Source organism: Cololabis saira, chromosome 11 (genome assembly GCF_033807715.1).
Source record: "Cololabis saira isolate AMF1-May2022 chromosome 11, fColSai1.1, whole genome shotgun sequence".
NCBI lineage: Eukaryota > Metazoa > Chordata > Actinopteri > Beloniformes > Belonidae > Cololabis > Cololabis saira.
In genome coordinates this window covers 1,021,447-1,045,382 of record NC_084597.1, presented here as the reverse complement: position 1 = coordinate 1,045,382, position 23,936 = coordinate 1,021,447, and the positions used below count along the sequence as shown (strand labels likewise).

Here is a 23,936-nt window from a genome sequence, read left to right as displayed (position 1 = left end):
TGTCAGGGTTTCGTGCCTCGTATCACCCGGCGGACGGAGGATTGCATGATGTCCAAAGTGCTGCTGTGCCTTCACCCCATTGATGGCAAAATAGTAAACAGCTAGATAAGCTCAAAGAGGGAACAAATTGTTTATGTAGATCTCATGCAATAGTTGGTCGGTGATTGTGTAAAACCTACAAGCTGGCAAGATTAAAACAGAGGAGAGGGCACTTACGTGGACTTTGGTCTACGTGCACAGTCCTACAATTTAAAACCACTGATGCCGTGGCCAATCTTTGCGTGTCCTTGAGACAGGCGCTTGTTATTGATGTCTTTATTGGCTTCAGCCATGGCGCCAAGAGACTTCTTTAAGTTGCGACATGATACAGGTGTGTACCGATTTTCGTGCATGTACGTCAAACCGTATTGTGGGGCTTGAGGCACCAAGTTTTCTAGGGGGCGCTGTTGAGCCATTTTGCCACGCCCATTAATACAAACCATTAAATATAAAATTTATCACCAGGCCTGGCTTGGTGCAGAATTTGGTGACTTTTGGGGCACGTTTAGGGGGAAAAAAGACCCTTATTTTGTTGGAAAAATAAAAAAGAAAGAAAGAAAAAAAGAAAAAAAATCCTACAGATACAATGGGGCCTTCGCACTGTCAGTGCTTGGGCCCTAATAATAGTTTAATTATCTTACAAATACGATATTTATTGTAAATTTGTCAATTATGGCTAACATTTAGCACAACAGCACCAGGCCTGTTGTTGTTAGTCTCTTTAAATAAAAGTGTCCGGCAAGTGTAATTACTGTAAAGTAATGCGATGCTAAAACTGGAAGGTAGTAAGGCAGGAAGTGCACCAATCTCATTAGTTAGAATGCTAGCTGCTATTTAGCAAAACTGCATCTAAATGCTAACTTTAGGAAGAGTTAGTGCAGCAAAATTCCAACTTAATGGAGCAGGAGTTTCCCCTGTTGTGCAACAGGTTAGCTTTAGCTGATCAGTTATCGAAGGCTATTAATCATTTTATTAATAATTATTAATAATTAATAAAGTCGACTATTTATCAAATTGAATTATCCAAATGATAATAATTCTCGTATGGGGCACCACCCCGGGGCTTTAATCCAGGGAAATGATAACTTTTACAGCAGAATATCAGTCTCAAGAGTTTAGGATTATTCTGCAGAACAGTAAATCTTACTATCACTTACAGAATAGCAATTGAAGGGTGAGATCCGAGCACTGACTCTGTCAAAACAATCAATTGTGACCAAAATTGTATGAAACAACACACAAACTCATTAAAAATCAATCAGAATTTATTTACATACGGGTGTCAAAAGATGGTAAACGCAACACCCCAAATAAGTCCTGATGGCACACTACATTAACATAGAACCATTGAACTAACAGGAAAAACTACAACAAAACAAAATTAAATGAAACTTAAACGTTAAATGCATGGAAGGTAAAAGGAATCAAAGCAATAATAAACATGATATCAACGAACGTCTACGGTTCAAAACATGGCTGCCAAAGATGGCTGCGGTGTTTAAAGATGGCGGGGCTTCTGTGGTATTTAAAGATGGCGGAGCCCTCTTTAAATGTAACTGGCGGAAGATGTCAATAACGAACACAATAATGATAATGTACAGTAATACGCATACAGTAATCTCATTAAACATAAATTCAGCTTTACACCGTTCTAAATGACTGATCGCCCAAACCCCGCCTCACGTCTCCTCTGGATTCTGGATCTGGCTGCGGGTTCTGTCGGTGCTGATCAGGGTTCTGCCGGGGTTCTTTACTCGGAGCTTTCAGTCCAAGCAGTCTCTCGTCTCTCTCTCTTCTCCTTCGACTGAAATAAAAAGACAGGGGTGCAGCGTGCAGCAGCCGGGCGGTCCCGCCCTGGTCAACGGAGCCTATCACGGCGTCTCAGTGCGCGCAGGGTCCGGTCCACTCGTCGGACGTGCGGGCTCCCGTCCGGGCTGATGAGCGCGTGGGCCTCACGGACACAGGTGGCTGGGTGCTCCTCGGGCTGAGCTGGCAGGCTGACCGGAGGATGAGGCTCTCCTCGGGAGAGAAACTCAGAGCTGAGAGAGAAATTATAGGGAGAGAAAGTCGGGAGCGCAGTGCGCTCCGTGGTAACGGGTCTTACGCTCCGCCGGACACTCCAGGCTCAAAGCGGCTCCCCCCCCCCCGTCTCGTCGCAGCTCTCAGGAATAAATGGGTAGATGCGGCCGCGGCTGCCTGGGTCGGCAGGCACGTCTTGTCCGGTCCGCTGGCTGAGGGAGAGAGAGTGAGCGCTGGGCAGGAACGGGAGTTTGAGTTCCGCGGGCTGCGTGACGTCACCAGCCCCTGGCCAGTGATTGGGTGCTCGCCGCTTTTGGGCTTGGGGGCGGTTTTACTGTGAGGGACAGCCCCCCCCCCCCCTCAGGACTCGCAGGACCCTGGTTTCCTAGGCTCCACTGTGTCCGACCCCCTCAGGTGTCATAAACCTCAGGGAGTCTGTTCTCTGGTCTTTGGACTGGCAGAAACCCTGCTGGTTTTATGGGGTTCCACTGTGTCTGACCTCCCCAGGTGTCGTAAACCTTAGTCCTGGCTCCGGGACTTTCGCTGGTTTTACTTTGATCTGAAGCCATGCAGCGGGGTCATAAACTGACCATCTCGAGCCAGGCCGTGGGGGTCATAAACTGACCAGGCGGTTAGCAGCAGGGGTCATAAAACTCTGGCTTCAGGAAGAAGGGCCAAAGTCTGGCTTTACTGGTCTTCATAATCCTGAAATTGTTCATATACATTTATAACAGTGCACATGATCACTGGATGTGGTCCAACACCCCTACTAAGATTGCTATTTATAGCAAGTGAAGCATTAAATTCACCAACCTCATAGGCTATGTTATTTACCACAGCTGCACCTAAAGCTAACATTGGGAGGCTCATATGATGGGAAGATCGCTTCCCTTATGGGAAAGCGTTCCACGATTATTTAGCACAACTTAACTGAAATGTTAACATTGGGAGGCCAATATGGCAGAAAATGGGCTAATCTCATGTATTAACATGCTGAGATCAATATTTACAAACAACTGAACCTAAACCGCAGCACGGTGGCTTAGTGGTTAGCACTGTTGCCTCACAGCAAGAAGGTCCCCGGTTCCACTCCCAGGCCCGGCAGGGGCCTTTCTGTGTGGAGTTTGCATGTTGTCCCCGTGCTTGCGTGGGTTTTCTCCGGGTACTCCGGCTTCCTCCCACAGTCCAAAAACATGTGTAGAAGGTTAATTGGTGATTGTAAATTGCCCGTAGGTGTGAGCGTGAGTGTGATTGTGAGCATGGTTTGTGTGTTTCTATGTGGCCCTGTGATGGACTGGTGACCTGTCCAGGGTGTAACTCCTGCCTCTCACCTGAAATGAGCTGGGATAGGCTCCAGCAGACCCCCGTGACCCCCGCAAGGGATAAAGCGGGTAAGATAATGAATGAATGAATGAATGAACCTAAACCCTGACATTGGGAGGCTAATATGGACGGAAATTCATCAACTTTGTACGTTACACCCTAACATGCTAACATTGGGAGGCTAATGCAGCATCAAGTCATGGCTGCACTAAACATCAGGGACGTGCAGAGACATTTGGAGGGGCAGGTGCTGAAATTTAAAAAGGGACACATGGAACACGACTTTAACACTTTCCAACAATAACTTTGTTACATGTGTTACTTTGTTACATTACAATACAAAACACTGTTGTCTTTTGTATTGTAATACTTGCTCTGAACTTCTTAAACCTTACCCACGACAAATACCCCAGATTATAATAACAAACTAAAACTAATACTTAAACTAATGGAAAAATACAAAACTATACCAACTCTGGATAGACACTAATCAAAACTAAAGTAATGACAGAAAACATTCCAGACCTGAATCAACTTAAATACCTGGTCCTTGTGTTTCCTGCTGCTCTTTGTTATCCAGCTGGTGATGATCCACGGCCTTTAGCAGCTCTCTCTCCTCTTCCCTCTCTCTCCACCTGCTCTTCTCTTCCCTCTCTCTCCACCTCCTCTCCTCTTCCCTCTCTCTCCACCTCCTCTTCTCTTCCCTCTCTCTCCACCTCCTCTTCTCTTCCCTCTCTCTCCACCTCCTCTCCTCTTCCCTCTCTCTCCACCTCCTCTTCTCTTCCCTCTCTCTCCACCTCCTCTTCTCTTCCCTCTCTCTCCACCTCCTCTCCTTACAGGCATGTCTGCACAATTAAATATCCTGATAAATAAAACATGCGGCCGCTGGCGGATGTTCATCATATAATTTTATTTAGCTGAATTATTATCAATTGTTGGATGATATTGGTGAATTTATTGGGTTATTGGGTCCACACTTGAAAATTGATTTTTTTTTTTAAAGGCCTTTGGCAGAAGGGCACTTTGGGCATCCGAGCCAAGGGGGCGGATGTTTACTCCATTGGGCCGCCCTGCAGACCGCTGGTCCTCCTAATCGCTCTGGCTTGCGTTTATTGGTCAATGTCGGTTTGCCGACACGCTGAAAGTGTACACTCCACTTTATGATCGCCCACCAAGCCGCTATAAAAACATATGGGAGACACAAGGAGGATTCACTGGAAAGTGACGGGATGGCAAAGGTGAGTCCTGCTCGGTCTCTCTTCTTTATCTCAGCCTTTAACCGACTAAGGGCCTGATTTACTAAGATCCTAAATAAAGAGTACTAAATTGCGTGTGCACTGAAAACGTTTGCACGTGCTGTTGTTGTGTGTTTTGCGGGTGATCAACTAAGAATGCTTGCACAATTGATAACAGGTGCAAACAGCAGTATTTAAATGAGGTGTTGCGTGTCTTACGGCTTGCGAGCGCAAAATGAAATTTGACGAGTTGGAGTTAGAGATATTAGTGGAAGAGGCAAATTGTTGTGCCGTATTCAGCACCCCTGCCGTGAAAAGCACCCCCTCGTATATTCAATGATAAGTAGACCAAGAAAAAAAACAACACACTGACACTTCAATATATTTATATATACACACTCACACAAACACATTAGGAAAATCATCATCAACACTTAGGAGTTTATATTATATATATTTACAAATATTATGGAAGACAACACAGTAAGCAGGCTATTAATTAATGACATCAATAACCATTTACCCGATTTTTGTTATCTGTGACTGTGATTGTGGGAAAGTATGACTATTGTGGAATCCATGAGCGCATTTAAACATGAATCATTAACACAAAACTGGACGCTAAACAGAACGTGACACAGAATGAGAATATCATTTTTGTCAGACGAGGGGGTGCTTTTCACGGCAGGGGTGCTGAATACGGCACGACACCAGGGTATGACAACTGCAGAACAAGTATAGGCGCACAATAAGAAACACTTTTTTCTCCATGAAAACACGTGATTTATTTATTATGACAAATAAAAAAATGAAGGTGCCTCCTGTGGCAACCTTTTTTTTTTTTTTTTTTTTATTGATCTTTTTATAGGAAACAACATACAATGAAAACATGGAAATCTGTAGTCAAACACACGCATTATACATTGTCTCCTTTTTTTTTTTTTTTTTTAAAACACACAAAACCTAACTAAGGAACAGAGTCTCTGTAGCGTTAAATAATAAATAAACAGATGAGCAAGAAATGATCAAAGGAGGAAAGTAATGTATGAGCAAAAGTGCATACAAAAAACAAATGCAGTGGTGAATGTAGATGCCCATAAGTGATATCCCATTAACTGGAAATAAATAAAACATAAAAAAACAAATTAAGGAGATGAAAAGAAAATTAACTGTGGCAACCTTTTGCTGAATAATACTCGATTTAACATTCAAATAAAATATTTCTCCTTTTGCATGTGGAGAATCCCCACCCCAGTCCTCAAATCAGGCACCAACAAGCATCCCTGCGTAATGCTGGGCAGATTAGCACCTTCCTTTCGAACGTATTAAATACAGACGCAATCACAATCCCCGCAAAAACTTTCAGGCTTGGTAAATCTCATTGCGTGTGGTAAATGGACCAATTTGCATTTTCCCCTCCCAGTATTTAGCGATTTCTGGCACGTACGCCCCATATTGATTATTCATCAGGGCAAAAGTACTAATAGTGGGGCGGTTTAGCTCAAAATTTCAAAAGGATTGTGCATTTTGTGATACAAGCATAAAATTTGGCACAAATGTACATTGATATATGGCAAACATTTTTAGATATTGAGCCACTCGGAATTCTCCCTTCATGTCCGCCATATTGGAATTCAAAATGGCCGTCATCTGAAATCTATATTTTCAATTATCTTTGGGTCTAATGCTGCTATTGACTCGATTCCTGTGTCTAAATGTATGTTTTTGGGGGCAAGAAATCTAATGGAAACAATCTGCATCGCATATTTTGTACCAATGAGCCGCCATATTGGATTTCAATATGGCCGCCATTTGAAATCTTCATTTTTGTTTATCAGCGGGTCTAATGCTGCTATTGACTCGATTCCTGTGTCTAAATGTATGTTTTTGGGGGCAAGAAATCTAATGGAAACAATCTGCATCGCATATTTTGTACCAATGAGCCGCCATATTGGATTTCAATATGGCCGCCATTTGAAATCTTCATTTTTGTTTATCAGCGGGTCTAATGCTGCTATTGACTCGATTCCTGTGTCTAAATGTATGTTTTTGGGGGCAAGAAATCTAATGGAAACAATCTGCATGGCATATTTTGTACCAATGAGCCGCCATATTGGATTTCAATATGGCCGCCATTTGAAATCTTCATTTTTGTTTATCAGCGGGTCTAATGCTGCTATTGACTTGATTCTGGTGTCTAAATGTATGTTTGGGGGGCAAGGAATATAATGGTAACAATCTGCATCGCATATTTTGTATCAATAGGCCGCCATATTGAATTTCAAAATGGCCGTTGTTTGAAATCTATGTTGTCTACAGCGGCAGTTGTAAACACTTCGCCACGCAAATTTAGAGGGCAGACCACTTGTTCTCTGTAAAACTGTTTGCAGACACGGTTGCCCATCTGTGCTGAGAGCTGGAGCACTTTGTCATATGAGATGCTTAAGCCAAGGTGTGAAAGTCTGTCGACTAATTCTTTCTTGCGTGTATGTGCATGCAACATCATCCCTATGTATGTTGGAAGTGGGATCTCTTGTGCAACACTGTGTCTGACACAGGTGGAGGATGTCGTGCCACGAGTTCGCTTGTGTTTGACGCTGTTGAACTTCAGTATCTGGGCTGCGGTAATTGCTGCAGGGTTAGTGTCTTTCGTCTGGTCCTTGATGCTGGGTCCCTCGAGAATCATGTTGACTAGTGCAAGCAGCAACGGTGGCACAGATTCTTCTTGACACCCTTCAGGGAATCCTGTAAAGGGCTTGGCTTCTCCGAATATATGACGGCGAACAATGTGTGCAGCACGTGCAAGATGGACTGCATCACTATCACTGTCCAGTTCGCAAGCTTTGTAAAGAGCAGCACCAAGATCTTCTTCAGATGCCATCAATATGTCTCTCCCCTTGGTGTGTGCTCGCATGTCAGGAAACTGAGATAGCAGTCTCTGTTTTAGTCGTGTGGAGTGGACTCTTGTATCGAGCTGCACTCCAAGCTGCTCCATTCTCGACTGATCTAGGTGGACAAGATCGGCCAATCTAAATACTGGTGCTGTCTCCTCATCTTGTCTTGTTTCTTCAATGTAGAGGACGAGTTCAGCAAAGACTACTGCCAACATTGATCTCTCTTGGTCTGAGTCCTGTGGTCCTGTTGATTGGTGAGATCTCGCGCGGTTGTAAAGTCCTATCAAGCACTGCAGGTGATACTCGGCGTCCAACGCGACCATGTCACCACCACTGAGACGGCCAAGCAGTTCTGTATCACCAAGAAGGTTTGCACAGGCACGGACCCGTCTGTCAATTTTGAATGTTGCAGCCTTCCGAAGACTATTAGTTCCTGCAGGTTGTCCGCAGAAGAAACAAGTTTCTGGAACTTTCTCTGTACTCGAACGTGAATGCACCCTGGTGCGTTTGCATAAAGATTGTTCCTCATCGCTCTGACCTTCTTTCTTGAGTGCTCTCTTCTGTGCTCTCTGTAGTTTGGTGTTGTTGTACTGGAGCTTGCACGTATGGTGATATTGTGCCCCATGTGCAACCATGGTAGCTTCAATGCCATGGCCATCATCAAGTCTTTCCAATTGGAGGGATCCTGGAAGCTCTCCAAGTTCATTGAATTTCATCAAGTTCTCTGCGAGTGAACTGTATCCACTACCAATGTCTTTTCTTTTAGATTGTCCAGGTTTGGTCAATGTCTCAATCTTGTCCTCTTGACATATGATGCATAAACTCCAGTCAGTAGTGGTGAGGTGTTGTGAAGTTGTTGAAGTTCGCTCAGCATGAGCTAGTGTGAACCGCTTGGACATGGTGATCGAACTGTCTTGCCTATTATTAGAATTTTGTCCCCCATAACATATATGAATCGAGTCAATAAATGCATTTGACTTTTTAGAGATAATCACACATGTAGATTTCAAGTGGCGGCTAATTTGAAATACAATATGGCAGCAAAATTAATAAAGATATGCATGCAGCTTGTTACAATTGGGTTCCTTGCCCCCAACCCCCCAAATCATACATTTAGACTGAACCCAAAGGTTATCGCAAATGTAGATTTTAAAAGGCGGCCATTTTGAAATCCAGCATGGCAGCTCAGTGTTAAAATATACGCAATGCATAATGTTACCATTGGATTCCTTGCCCCCAAAAACATACATTTAGACACCAGAATCAAGTCAATAGCGGCATTAGACCCGCTGATAAACAAAAATGAAGATTTCAAATGGCAGCCATATTGAAATCCAAGATGGCGGCTCAGTGGTAAAAAATATGCAATGCATATTGTTACCATTGGATTCCTTGTCCCCCAAAACATACATTTTGGCACCAGAATCGAGTCAATTGCAATTTTAGATCCACAGATAAGCGCAAATGTAGATTTTAAATGGCGGCCATTTTGAATTCCAATATGGTGGACATGAAGAGAGAATTCCGAGTGGCTCAATATCTGAAAATGTTCGCCATATGTCAATGTACATTTGTGCCAAATTTGTTGCTTGTATCACAAAATGCACAATAGCTTAGCTATGCTGCCCCACTATAAATGCTGTTAGTAGATCAGCTTGCACATTGGTTTGCGGGTGATGTCAAGTTTGCACACGTTTTTACGCACGCAAACCTTTAGTAAATCAGGCCCTAAGACTTTCTAATCCAGAGATGTTTCACAACGTCTCTTATCATTTAAGTTGACTTGGCGTAGATGTCTTCTTGGACATCGTTTGAGCGGGTTTCACGCGGTAGACGGTGTCAAAGCTGAGCAGGTTTAAAGCAGATGTTGACTCGTGTCTCACCTCTAGATGACGCCGTCGGTGCTGCTGCTGTCGGCTCTGCTGGCTCTGTCCTCCGCCAGCCTGCAGGACATCGTGAAGAGGAACGTCGTGAAGAGGAACGTTGTGAAGAGGAGCATCCACTCACAAGGTCAACACGGACACAACCAGAGGCAGTGTTGTGCAAACTCATACTTTCATGAACTAGTTCAAAGTTCAATTCACATAGTTTCAAAATGAACAGTTCACGTTCATAGTTCACCATTTTCATTTTGAACTAGTTCAAATTCAGTTCATTTTAATATTTTTAAGTAGGAATGAAAGGCCAACCTATCCTAAAACTATTCACTGTATACCAGTGGTCTCCATCCTGGTCCTCAGGACCCTGTCCTGCATGTTTTAGATGTTTCCTGCTTCAGCACCCTGATATAAATGACTGTCATTAACAAACTTGTACAGACCTGGATGACAAGCTGATGACGAGCATTAATTAGAATCAGGTGTGATGATGCAAGGAAACATGTAAAACATGCAGGACAGGGTTGGAGACCCTGCTGAATACTATCATGTATTGTTGTAGTGGCTTTTCAACTTTACTCAGAGGCTGTAAATCTCCAACATTGTAGTGCATTATCAATTTGTCTACCTGTTACTATTTGTCTGTTACTGGGAAATCAGATCCCTGAAGGAGCAGCAGTGGGACTAATATGTGGGGGTATATAATAGTGGGAATAATAATAATAATAATAATAATAATAATAATAATAATAATAATAATAATAATAATTAAAGCTGCAAGCAGCGATGAACGGGCCCTCGCACTCACGGCCACCGCCCCCCATAAGTATCAGAAATGACACCACCCACGACTTCATATGTCAAACCATTCAAAAGTTATAGCAGAAAAAAGGGACAACCAATCAGAAGAAGGGGCGGGGCTAATTCAGGCCAATGAAGGTCAAGGACTCCATACAGAATCTGATGACAACACCCACGACTCTCTATGTCAAACCATTCAAAAGTTATAGCAGAAAATCGGGACAACCAATCAGAAGAAGGGGCGGGGCTAATTAAGGCCAAAGAAGCTCAAGGACTCATTACAGAGTCCCATGACACCACCCACGACTCTCTATGTCAAAACATTCCAATGTTATAGCAGAAAATCGGGACAACCAATCAGAAGAAGGGGCGGGGCTAATTAAGGCCAACTAAGCTTAAGGACTCATTACAGAGTCCCATGACACCACCCACAACTTCCTATGTCAAACCATTCAAAAGTTATGGCAGATAAAAGTTTTCTAGGGGGCGCTGTTGAGCCGTTAGGCCACGCCCATTAATGCAAACCATAAAATATCCAATTTATCGCCAAGTCTGGCTGGCATGCAAAATTTGGTGACTTTTGGAGAACTATCAAATATGGACCAATCAGATGAAGGGGACGCGCGCTTTTTCACGTCTAGCATCGCCACAGTAACACTTTTGAAAGAGAAAAGTAATGTGTGTAGTCGCAGGATGGAGACGCACATTTTGATGTATAACACACCTGGGTGCACGTTACGGTTCGGGCTGAATTAACTGCCGAAGGAATGGCATAAATTTCGCCAAAATGACACGATTAATTCAAGATGGCCGACATCCTGTTTGGTTTTGGGCATGACCCCAAGAGACTTTTGTTTAAGTTGCGCCATGATACAGGTGTGTACCGATTTTCGTGCATGTACGTCTAACCGTATTGTGGGGCTTGAGGCACAAAGTTTTCAAGGGGGCGCTGTTGAGCCATTTTGACACGCCCATTAATGCAAACCATGAAATATCAAATTTATCACCAGGCCTGGCTTGCATGCAAAATATGGTGACTTTTGGGGAACTATCAAATATGGACCAATCAGATGAAGGGGGGCGCGCTTTTTGGCGTCTAGCGTCACCACGGTAACACTTTTGAAAGAGAAAAGTAATGCGCGTAGTCGCAGGATAGAGACGCACATTTTGATGTATAACACACCTGGGTGTACGTTACGGTTCGGGCCGTATTAATTCTCGAAGGAATGGCTCATATTGCTCCAAAATTACGCGATTAATTCAGAATGTTCAAAATGGCTGACTTCCTGTTCGGTTTCGGCCATGGCGCCAAGAGACTTTTCTTTAAGTTGCAACATGATGCAGGTGTGTACCGATTTTCATGCATGTACGTCAAACCGTATTGTGGGGCTTGAGGCGCAAAGTTTTTTCTGTCTGAACCAACCAGATGAAGGGTGGGCGCGCTTTTTGGCGTCTAGCGTCGCCACGGTAACGCTTTTGAAAGAGAAAAGTAATGCGTGTTGTCGCAGGATGAAGACGCACATTTTGATGTATAACACACCTGGGTGCACGTTACGGTTCGGGCCGTATTAACTGCCGAAGGAATGGCATAAATTGCGCCAAAGTGACACGATTAATTCAAACTGGCTGACTTCCTGTTCGGTTTCGGCCATGGCTCCAAGAGACTTTTCTTTAAGTTGTGTACTGATACAGGTGTGTAGCGATTTTCGTGCATGTACGTCAAACCATATTGTGGGGCTTGAGGCACAAAGTTTTCAAGGGGGCGCTGTTGAGCCATTTTGCCACGCCCATTAATGCAAACCATGAAATATCAAATTTTTCGCCAGCCCTGACTTGCATGCAAAATTTGGTGACTTTTTGGGCACGTTTAGGGGGGCAAAAAGGCCCTCCTTTCGTCAGAAGAAAGAAAGAAAGAAAAATTCCTACAGATACAATAAGGCCTTCGCACTGAAGGTGCTCGGGCCCTAATTAAAGCTGCAAGCAGCGATGAACGGGCCCTCGCACTCACGGCCACCGCCCCCCATAAGCATATCAGAAACGATACCACCCACGACTTCCTATGTCAAACCATTGAAAAGTTGTAGCAGAAAAAAGGGACAGCCAATCAAAAGAAGGGGCGGGGCTAATTCAGGCCAATGAAGGTCAAGGACTCCATACAGAATCTGATGACACCACCCACGACTCTCTATGTCAAACCATTCAAAAGTTATAGTAGAAAATCGGGACAACCAATCAGAAGAAGGGGCCGGGCTAATTCAGGCCAATGAAGCTCAAGGACTCAATACCGATTCAGGTGACATCACCCACGACTCTCTATGTCAAAACATTCAAAATTTATAGCAGGAAATATGGACAACCAATCAGAAGAAGGGGCGGAGCTAATTTTCACCAATTATGGTCAAGGACTCATTACCGATTCCCATGACACCACCCACGACTCTTTATGTCAAACCATTCAAAAGTTATGGCAGAGAATAGTATTCTAGGGGGCGCTGTTGAGCCGTTAGGCCACGCCCATTAATGCAAACCATGAAATATCCAATTTATCACCAAGCCTGGCTTGCATGCAAAATTTGGTGCCTTTTGGGGAACTATCAAATATGGACCAATCAGATGAAGGGGGGGGCGCGCTTTTTGGCGTCTAGCGTTGCCACGGTAACACTTTTGAAAGAGAAAAGTAATGCGCGTAGTCGCAGGATGGAGACGCACATTTGGATGTATAACACACCTGGGTGCACGTTACAGTTCGGGCCGTATTAACTCTCGAAAGAATGGCATATATTGCTCCAAAATTACCTGATTAATTCAGAATGTTCAAAATGGCCGACTTCCTGTTCGGTTTCGGCCATGGCGCCAAGAGACTTTTCTTTAAGTCGCGACATGATACAGGTGTGTACCGATTTTTGTTCATGTACGTCAAACCGTATTCTGGGGCTTGAGGCGCAAAGTTTTTTCTGTCTGAACCAATCAGATGAAGGGTGGGCACGCTTTTTGGCGTCTAGCGTCGCCATGGTAACGCTTTTGAAAGAGAAAAGTAATGCGTGGTGTCGGAGGATGGAGACGCACATTTTGATGTATAACACACTTGGGGGGACGCTACAGTTCGGGCCGTATTAACTGCCAAAGGAATGGCATGAATTTCGCCAAAATGACACGATTAATTCAAAATGGCCGACATCTTGTTCGGTTTCGGGCATGACTCCAAGATACTTTTCTTTAAGTTGTGCCATGATACAGGTGTGTACTGATTTTCGTGCATGTACTTCAAACCATGTCGTGGGGCTTGAGGCACAAAGTTTTCCAGGGGGCGCTGTTGAGCCATTTTGCCACGCCCATTAATGCAAACCATGAAATATCACATTTTTCGCCAGGCCTGGTTTGCGTGCAAAATTTGGTGACTTTTTGGGCACGTTTAGGGGGGCAAAAATGCCCTCTTTCGTCAGAAGAAAAAAGAAAAAAAAATCCTACAGATACAATAGGGCCTTCGCATTGAAGGTGCTCGGGCCCTAATAATAATGACTGGGGTCGTTTGGGGCTGTTGGCTCTTCTTGCTCTTTCCTGATCACTTTGTTTGATTGTCAAGGACTTGCAGATATTTCCTCCCACTGGACGGATGATTTAACTCCACATGACGTTTACAATTTGAAGTTGACGAGACAGACGTTCAGTCTTGTTTTCTCAGCGCAGGTGGACGTCATTTGCACAGAAAGGTTAGATTTCTACCGTCGGACTCTTTGGGAGACGATGTGTAAAATTCCTACAGATAAAGATAAGGATCATCATGTGACGTCTCGCTGACGCTGCGTCTGCAACGTCTCTCTCTTCATTGGTCATGTAAAGATGCACCGGGCTCGGGCCACCGTTGAGACGGTGCCCGTTGATATCCTAGTGTGCACTGCATTGTGGGTAATGTAGTGTATAGTTGTCGTCTCGTCCAGTATTTTAAATGTGCGTCCGCTGGTGAAATGAGAAGGATTATTCTGTAATAATTGGACCTAAACACTAAAGCTGAAACTCACATAATCTGAACAGTTCAAATTCCAGTTCCTGATCTGCAGAATTAACAAGTTCAGGTTCAAGTTCTTTATTTGCAAATATGTTGCGTTCAGTTCAATGTTCTCATGGAAATGAATGTGTTCGTTGAACTTGTTTTTGAACTCGTTCATGCACAACACTGACCAGAGCTTATCTTTTCCTCTTGGGACCTCAGGAGACGTGGGGCCGGGCCTCTTCGGGTATAACGTGAATCTGCAGTGGCAGTGGTCGACCGGCTCACTGCCCAACGGTGCCGTGTCCATCTACAACCACTACGAGGGGCGCACAGACTACGTCTGCAAGTCCGACTGTGAGCCTGGCTTCTACAACCCCAGCCTGGGCCATTACTGCCACTACCCCTATGGAGACCGCGAGCACAAAGCCACCCAGTTCGACATCCTGGTCAACAAGGACCACTTTGAGGTCCTGGAGTGGAAAGAAGATTCCTGGGGCTCGGTGCCGTCGCACTCGGTCCGGACCTGCATGGGCGTAAACACCTACGTCGGGAAGAACAAGTACGGCCTCGGGAAGGTGGTTCCCCGCCACAAGGCGTTCTTCCTGCCCTCGGAAGGTAAAGAGTACTATTACAAGTCCTACGAGGTCCTGGTCATAAACAGGGACTACTACCGCCAGCACATCAGCAACGTCAACTATGCCAACAACGCCATCCCCGTCCAAAACTTGCCTGAGACCATGACCAAATCCAGCATCACCAACAATGATTGCCAGGTCGTGAAGAAGACAGTCACCCTCTCCACGACCACGGAGGTTCAGAGCACCTGGAACATCGGCCGCTCCACCACGGTGGGCGTCACCAGCACTATCTCTGCCCAGATCCCCTTCACCGCCTCGTTGTCCGTTACAGTCGAAAATGTGCAACATTCTTCCGAGGGAAGCACCCTGAGTAAGTCGTACAGCCCCTCTGTGTCCGTGGAGGTCAACATCCCACCCAACCACTCCTGCACCGTCCGCATGGAGGGACGCAAGGGGAAGGTCGACATCCCCTACACGGCCACCCTCAGCCGGACCTACAACAACGGCCAGACCCGGTCAACGTACATCTCGGGGATGTACAAAGGAGTCCAGACTGGGGACATCCGGGCCGTGGTGGACCGCTGTGAGCCCGTGGCCAACCCCAAACCTTGCCCCTTAAAGACTGACAGAGGATCTACGTTTCTGACTGAATATTGAAGTAAATGACGTCACAATAAAGATCCTGCATGCCAACCAGTGCTTGTTTGGGCTTTGAATGTTGAATAAACTTCCTTTTTCACTTTACTACTTTTATTTTCATGTGTCAAAGAATTTACTAATTATTAAAAAACAGCGGCACACATACTACCCCACGGTATCACTAATATTTACCCCATGTTTTACTTATTTACACTCATCTACAAACAATTCCTGATCATTTTATGATGAACTTTATAGTTCATTGGAAAAAATACGTTTGCCCTTTTATACTTTTGAAGTACACAAGTAACACTTCAAATTTAGGGTTTCTCTGGGTACTAATTTTCCACTTTTACCACTAAACAAGCTAAAAATTCTAAGCATTCATCACAAAGTTAATGGTTTTACTGTTTTATCAATATAGAATTATAACGCTCCTATCCCCCCTCATACACATATATATATATATATATATATATATATATATATATATATATATATATATATATATATATATATCCCAAAAAAAGGTTCAAATAACGATGAGAAAACTGGTTTAGAAGTTTCGGGCCTGTTGTTACTTGTACCTCGGAAAATTAAAGAAAAAAGAGTAAAAAAGAATAAAATGAATTAGTACACCATTAAGTTGGATAAATATTTGGATTTATCTAAATAACTAAAGAAGTCTAAATACTATGAGACTAGAAAAACCTTTTGCTTTTTCAAAACACCAGAATAAATTAAAAAAAACAACTGAAATGTGATTAAAGTTTAGACTATAACTGTAATTTAAAAGGTTTCAGTGAATTAAGGTTTTTACCATTTAGGAACGATTCCAGCCATTTTACGCAGAACCTTCATTTGCAAACGTTCAAAAGTATTTGACAAAGTGACATAACCGCTTACATAACCGGTTAATATAAACACTCCATGCACTACTAACCTTTGACTTGTTTAGCATGCACGTGCAGAGGGGGGGGGGGGGCTCAAGCTCCCGCCCCCTTGCTCAGTTGCTCAGATGTCCAAAGTGCCTTCTGTCAAAGGCCTTTTTTTTTCAAGCGTCTTTGAAAAAAAAAAAAAAATTCAACTGTGCCATTCATTCCCCAATATCATCTAACAATTGATAATGATTCAGCTAAATAAAATAATGATGACCATGCACCTGGCAGGCCCTCATCAGTGACCTGCTGGAGATTGACACTTCAACTCAGGATATATTTTCACTTCCCGGTCTGGTTTGCAGCAGGAGCATTATGCGCATATTACCTGTGTGTGTTTTTGTTGTTGTAAGGAACTTGACGACTTTCACTAAGTCATTACTACAACAACCACAATGCTTTGCAGCTGTGCGACATGTAGAATAGAATAGAATAGAATAGAAAGCCTTTATTATCATTATACTGGTACAATGAGATTAGGCAGCAGCTCCGTAAAAGTGCACACATGTAAAGACTATAAGGACTGTAAACAACAAAACTAGAAAATTTCAGGAAATTTTGAAGTGCCACGGGACTACTGCGATGTTGATGACATTTCCTATATCAAACCATTCAAAAGTTATTTCAGAAAATAGGAACTATGACATATCGACCGATCAGAAAAAGAGGTGGGGCTAATTTGCACCAATGAAGGTCAAGGACTCAATAACGAGTCCGATGACGCCACCCATGACTCTGTCAAACCATTCAAAAGATATTGCAGAAAAGAGGTAATAGGCTAACAGAACCACTAACAGAACAGCTAATGGGACCGCTAACAGAACCGCTAACAGAACCGCTAACGGGGCCGGTAACAGAACTGCTAACAGTACCGCTAACGGGACCGCTAACAACCGCTAACAGAACAGCTAACGGGACCGCTAACAGGGCCGCTAATGGGACCGCTAACAAACGCTAACGGGACCGCTAACAGAACCGTTAACGGGACCGCTAACAGAACCGCTAACGGGACCGCTAACAGAACCGCTAATGGGACCGCTAACAAAACCGCTAACGGGACCGCTAACAGAACCGCTAACGGGACCGCTAACACCAATAACACTACCATCCCATAATAACACTACCATCCCATAATAACACCTACCATCCCATAATAACACTACCATCCCATAATAACACCTACCATCCCATAATATTATTATTTTTTCGTTTATTTCGGCATGTTTATATAGACACATTTCATCTCCAGAACATTATACATTGCATACTCAGCACATGACGAAAAGGGTACGGGAGAAGCTGACGCTTATCAAAGTCCCGCCCCGTTCTATGTAAGATTCATGATCACATCAACAACAGAATTCAGTAAGATACATAGTTTACCACATAGCAATTTGTCTAATTTCATCCTTCACAGTCCAGATAGCATGTATGTTTGTACACGTGTCCAGTCCACTCATCCTGATCACCGTTCCTGTGATTTACTACTGTGTCCTGTGATTTACTACTGTGTCCACTGTTCAGTTATTTTTATGTCCAAGCCTCTTTTTGCATGCAATCCACTTTGCAATGGAGGTGCGTGTGTCAATGCAGATTTTGATTAGTCGCCGTCCTCTGGCTCTCTAGCCGCCTTTGCCCCCTCCGCTCGTACTGACTTCATCTCTTCCCGAGCTTTGGACACCTCCATAATAACACTACCATCCCATAATAACACCTGCCATCCCATAATAACACCTACCATGTATGTGTGTGTGTGTGCGTGTGTGTGTGTGTGTGTGTGTGTGTGTGTGTGTGTGTGTGTGTGTGTGTATGTGTATGTGTATGTGTGTGTGTGTGTGTGTGTGTGTGTGTGTAAACGGCTGCAGCAGGGGGTGTGTGTGAAAGCGTGCTCCAGATTGGGTGCTGCGTTTTACGAGGGGCTGCAGGATTTGTGTCTGCAGGGAGACTTTTTGTCTGCTGGAAAACCAAGGGTTTCAGAGGTGAAGTGAGAAGCTCCCCTCTTGAAAAAAAAATAGAAATGGAATAATGTAGTCTTTTTTCTATCATTCTAAGCCCTGAATGGAGGCATAGAATTGTAGAATTTTCAAATTTGGTTAATTCACCATTCAAATGGTTGCAGATTACTTTTGCAATACTGTATTTGACCTGGATCGTATAGAAATGTGATTCTTGCAATTGTATTTGATGAGATGTGCAAGATTGGATTTGACTTTTATACAAGCATGAAACATGTCAATCATTTTTCTTTATTTTGTTTGTTGTAAAATTACATACTGATGATTGACAGCTTCATCGGGTCGGGTTTCGTCCAAAACCCACTTATAGATGATCTGAAGTTTGTGTTTAATGTTCAGTGGGTTTTTGTCTATGTGTAGTTTACGCATCGGAATTTGTCCCACAATTGTTTTTAAGACTTTTATAAATACATTCTGATTACTTTGAATGAGGAAGAGTAGTAAACAGGAAGATGGAAAAGAAGGCTAAAAATAAATAAATAAATAAATAAATAAATAAATAAATAAATAAATAAATAGGATAAATGGTGAAAGCTGCTGATGGTCTTGCAGATCCATTTCGGGATACAGACCAGTTTGCAATTGGCTTGGTAGATTTGGAATTAAAATTAAATAATCAAATTGTTGTGTTTCCATAGAGGAGCATGCACTTGCATTGCAGCTTGCAAACAAAAGATTAAGAATCTCCTGAAGACTATATGATTCATCTGGAGACGGATTTTCCGGCATCATTCTGGCATTCCTTTTGAACTTGCTACAAAACAGCTTAACAGCAAGTTGATAAGGCATTATTTGATGGAATGCTCCCTTCGGTCCAACGTTTTGTGATAATAAATTGTTGTTTATATATACAGTATATAAGTTCACTAGGAACTACTACTACTACTGTTTTACGTTGCAGGATAGTTGCTGCACGGACAGTTTTGTGTGTGAGACAACCGAGCATAAACGGCCAGGACCGTTATGTGATTAATAACTTGTTTTATTAACTTGTGTGTTGTTACCTTAATAAAACCATAACCCACTTGGGTTGGGAAAAGAAAATTCTGTAGTCTTTGACTAAAGTAGGAGACATAATTTAACAGGTTTTGCCCCCTTCTAATCTAAGGTGACAACGGGGGGGGATCTGGGGGATCTGAGGGACATAGAGATAACTGACCCTAGAGGATCATTAAGTCAAACCTCCGACCTGCCAGGATGCAAAGGTCAAGAAGTGGGAGGACCACTTATCTGGGGAGAAGTCAGGACTCCAGGGAAAGGTCAAGAAGAAGAGGATGATGACAACGAGACCCCTACCCCTGTTGACATGCAAAACAATGCTCCGCAAAGAGAGAAAGACATTTGGCAAACGAAGGTGCTACTGTAACTTCAGAAGGCCTCTGTGTGATGCGAAGCAAACCAGTGCTCCCAAGGGATTTGTTCCCCCTGGTGGCTGTATTGAGCCATGGGGAGTTTCCATGGCTCATCAGGAGGGAGACAGGGTATGGTACATCACCAGGACTAAACTAAACTAAATACCCTTTAAAAAATGTTTTGTAGGAGCTGTCCGACATGTTGCAGATACAACATGCAAGGCAATATGAGACCTAAAAGAGGTCAGTGTCCCCAAGGGACCTATCCATTTGAAGTTATCCATATGGATTTCATTAAGCTTTCCAGAAGTGGGCAATACTTGGAGTGAACTAATGGCATGTTAAGTTAAGGCTCAGGAAAACCATGGCCTGAATGCCGGCCATTAGTCGAAAAGTACATGAGATCACTCTCGATGTGGATGAGCAAATTGTTTGCTGGAAAAATGTTCAAAGTTCTTGTGAGCTGCTGTTTTTTCCTCTCCCTCTCCTAAGCAGGAACTGCTGAAACTGGTTGACCCAGATCCGGATTCGAGTGGTGAAAGGTCATCACCCCGTCAGGATGGCCCTTTTGCTGTCCAGATAAGGACACCGACAGTAGTATAGGCTGCTGAACGATCTACGTGGGGTTCACCAGTTGCAGTGAAGGCTAGTAGAAAACTTTCCAGACCCTGAGTAGGCTGGAAGTCGGACAGTATCAAAACCATTGTCCGCTGAAGAACTCACCTGACGTCTACTCACCAGCCACAGGCCTGAAGAAGATGACTAGCCCAAACTGACTGGCTACGACAAGCTGGAGAGGAGTCTGAGAGATGGAAGAAACTTTTCCACTAATGAGTCATGCTGACATGTTGGGAATTGTTCCTCAAAACTCTGTACTTACATTGTTGTTGTAATTTAGGCTGTATGTTCATCCCTGATGAATGTGGTGCTGAATGTTACCAAAGCTATAGCCGAATTACGTCAGTTGGTCAAAGTCGTGTCAGAAGACAGACGCTCAGCAGGTACCACCTTTCGGTCCTGGCTGACCTCAGGCCACTGGACTGACATAATGACTGAAATTATGAATCCGTTCATCACTATCCTTGTACTGTTCTGTGTTTTCATTACCTGTATCATTCTGTGAAATTTCATAAGAACAAGGGGAGGGAAATGTGAAGTTAATCAAACTTCTGAACTAGTTAGTCCTCATGAAACTGTCACATGTTAACAGATGACAGGGCAGCCCTTCCTGAGTTCTGTCAGGGGGTCGACTGTCCCACAACTGTCTCATTGTTAGCCTGGACCATCTGTTAAAGGCCCCCATTAAGTTCCTGTTTTTGTCCAGGAAGGCGTTTGACCCCTTGACCTTTGTGTTCTTTTAAAGACTTTAAGCTAAAGATGTCTGTTTGTTTCTTCATACCAAGCCTCTTTAACTGAAAATGTCACGTGTGACCTTTTTAACCCCGATGTCTGCTTCTCCATCTGTTTCCTCCCATTGTCCATTCACTGTTCCTAATACGGTAATGTTCCTGTGAAAGTTTCTCAATAAAAGCGTCATGCAAAGGAGGAGCCAGCAAGCATTTGTCGAGAGCATCCGAGAGGGCCATGTTGCTCTGCAAGCTCCGACTTTGCTTCCCTTCTGCAGAAAGCCTTAAAAATCATTCTAACAGCCTCTGTGTCTTTCCTTGTTTATGTTATGTTGATTTGGGACCCAACACTGGTTTACATGCCTATGCTATGTGGTTCAGATTAAAGGAGCTTGAGGCTCCTTTTAAGAAATGAGACAAGAACAAATTGATTGGGTTATCAAAAAAATCAATAAATCCATTGGCATTATAAGGCGTGTAAGTCGTATTGTCACAACGAGTTGTCTCCTTACACTTTATTATAGTTTAATTTATCCTTATCTCAAGGACTTCCTGTGACGTCATGATGGAGATAACAACCTAAACACGAGGCTCCCGAAAGTTTCAAATTGATCTTATAACTTGACTCTTTCTACATAAATTGGCTGTGGAAGATGAGCTCCACAAGCAAGCAAGGTAAAACCTCAAGTAGACGGGAAACTAATAGAGCAGAGGTGGAGAAAAGGAGATCAGTAACTCCGCCGGCTAGCCGCGCTAAAGTAAGCAGCGGCTCCTGTGAGGGAATGGAGCTCTCTGACATACCAGGTGAACTCAAGAAAATAAGACGTGAAAACCAAGATGGACACAGCCAAACCAAAACCTCTCTAGATAGACTGGAACTGTCGGTAGAGGATTTAAAAGACCAAATTAAGAACCACGAGGGGCGGCTGAACGAAGCGGAGAAGAGAATCGGGGAGGCGGAGGATGTGGGGATGAGACATGGAAGAGCGCTCCGGTACCTGCTGCACCGAGACATGGACCTCACAGCCAGGTGTGAGGACCTCCAAAACCGGCTCAGACGCAACAATTTGAGGATCTACCAGGTGCCGGAGGACAGCGAGGGTCGGGATATGATCGGGTTTGTGAAGGACTTAATTTGCGGAGCGCTCCGGGAGCCACCGGCGGCTGAGCAGAAGATTGAACGGGCGCACAGAGCACCTGTCCCCAAACCCTCCGACCCTAAGGCCCCTCCCAGGTCTATAATTGTGAGATTTCTCGATTTTACAACTAAAGAAACTGTGTTGCGCCTGGCATGGGGCCAGAAACGGTCGATGTTTCAAAATAATCCCATCTACTTTGATCATGACTACTCCCCGGATCTACAAAGGAAAAGAGCCCGGGTCCGCTATGTTATTAAACAGCTGAAGATGAAGGGAATCCGGGCAAAATGCCCATATCCTGCACAACTGAGGATAAGTTTGGATACTGGGGAGAAGTCGTTGTCAACGCTGATTGATGCGGCCCCGACGCTGAAGGAGCTGGGAATCGAGGTGCGGGTGGATGAACAAGAGAAGCTGGAGAAGGAGCTGCAGGAGGGGGCGTGGACGCAGACGAGAGGTGCGCGCAGAGGGGAAGCCTCGCTCTCACTCCGTGACTACAGCGCACTCTGTAAGGAGACATCCAACTGAGGATCGTGAATGGTAATACAGACTGGACAATAGACAGCATAAGGATACTATTGGAGTTACATAACATGATGCTGTGTTGAGTACATATACATATTGAGTACATACATAAGATGTGAATCTTTGAAGACTGAATTGAATGAAATGTATTGGATATTTCAAACTTTTTTAACAAATAAGAAACTGAAAAATTGGGCGTGCAAAATTATTCAGCCCCCTTAAGTTAATACTTTATAGCGCCACCTTTTGCTGCGATTACAGCTGTAAGTCGCTTGGGGCATGTCTCTATCAGTTTTGCACATGGAATAAATTTCATTCCACTTCATGATTGTGTCCCACTTGTTGTTGATTCTTCACAAAAAATTGCAGTTTTATATCTTTATGTTTGAAGCCTGAAATGTGGCAAAAGGTCACAAAGTTCAAGGGGGGAAATACTTTCGCAAGGCACTGTAAATAAAGGAGCTTATGGTTAATATTTTGGTTGCTTATTTATAACATCAAACTGGCTACGATGGACTAAAATGTTTAATATAATATTCAAATAAGGAAATCCTGGTGGAAAGTGGTGCTTTGTCATTACAGCGTGTTTTATTAAAAGTAGGTCAATATCAACTTCATTAAGTTTGCACAATGCATGGTTTCAAAATGAACTTACATTTAAAATAATATTTCTTTATCTGAATATTATATTTAACTTTTTCCCACTCCTGTAAAAGTCTCCAAGTTAAACCCAAAGTAAATGTAAAGTTGTTCTTGAACCGTTTCAAGTTCATGGTTCTGGTTCTTTTGAAAGGAAACACTGAAGTTTTTCCCCCAACTGTCAGAATCACTTTAACTGCTACTATTATTCAGTAATCTCAGTTTGAACACACTGAAATAGAAGGTTTTTAATTGATTTGTAACCAGAAGTTGCAGATGAATCTGTGTGTTTTTAGCTCCAAAACACACAGAGACTCAGCCTGAACTCTTATCTAGTGTAAGTTCAAATCTGATAACAATACCACAAAAAATGAGTATTTTACACATGTTTTTGTAAGATTATGTCTAACAAAGAGTTTTATTTATAACAATAATGTCCCATGGGCAGAACTTCTGAACCGTTGAACGTACAATCTCAAGACCTACATCGTTGGTTTCAGCATTTCATTTGCTAAATCAGGAGTCGGCAACCCAAAATGTTTTAGATCCATATTGGACCAAAAACACAAAAAACGAATATGTTGGG

The 23,936-nt window shown here is 43.5% G+C and overlaps 2 protein-coding genes across 3 annotated transcripts in view; one reads left to right on the top strand and one right to left on the bottom strand.

The window, feature by feature from the left end:
- Positions 1-23,936, bottom strand: part of LOC133454881 (cylicin-2-like) — a 121,812-nt gene that overhangs the window by 23,099 nt on the left and 74,777 nt on the right. The window contains exon 1 of one of the 2 annotated variants that reach the window (XM_061733595.1): positions 3,925-4,069. The exons of the other annotated variant lie outside the window; for it this stretch is intronic. The gene's annotated coding sequence lies outside the window, so the exon portion shown is untranslated. Of the gene's footprint in view, positions 1-3,924; positions 4,070-23,936 lie in introns of those variants that run through there. 2 annotated transcript variants of the gene reach the window in all.
- LOC133454879 (natterin-3-like) lies at positions 4,584-15,501 on the top strand. Its single transcript, XM_061733593.1, has 3 exons — positions 4,584-4,619; positions 9,400-9,520; positions 14,399-15,501. The coding sequence occupies exons 1-3, from the start codon at positions 4,611-4,613 to the stop codon at positions 15,412-15,414; spliced, it is 1,146 nt and encodes a 381-aa protein (XP_061589577.1). The 5' UTR covers positions 4,584-4,610; the 3' UTR covers positions 15,415-15,501.

Excerpts from the sequence above, each read along its gene's own strand:
- LOC133454879 (XM_061733593.1), top strand. Across the intron at positions 9,521-14,398 it reads GAGGAGCATCCACTCACAAG|GAGACGTGGGGCCGGGCCTC; the intron begins GTCAACACGGAC and ends TTGGGACCTCAG.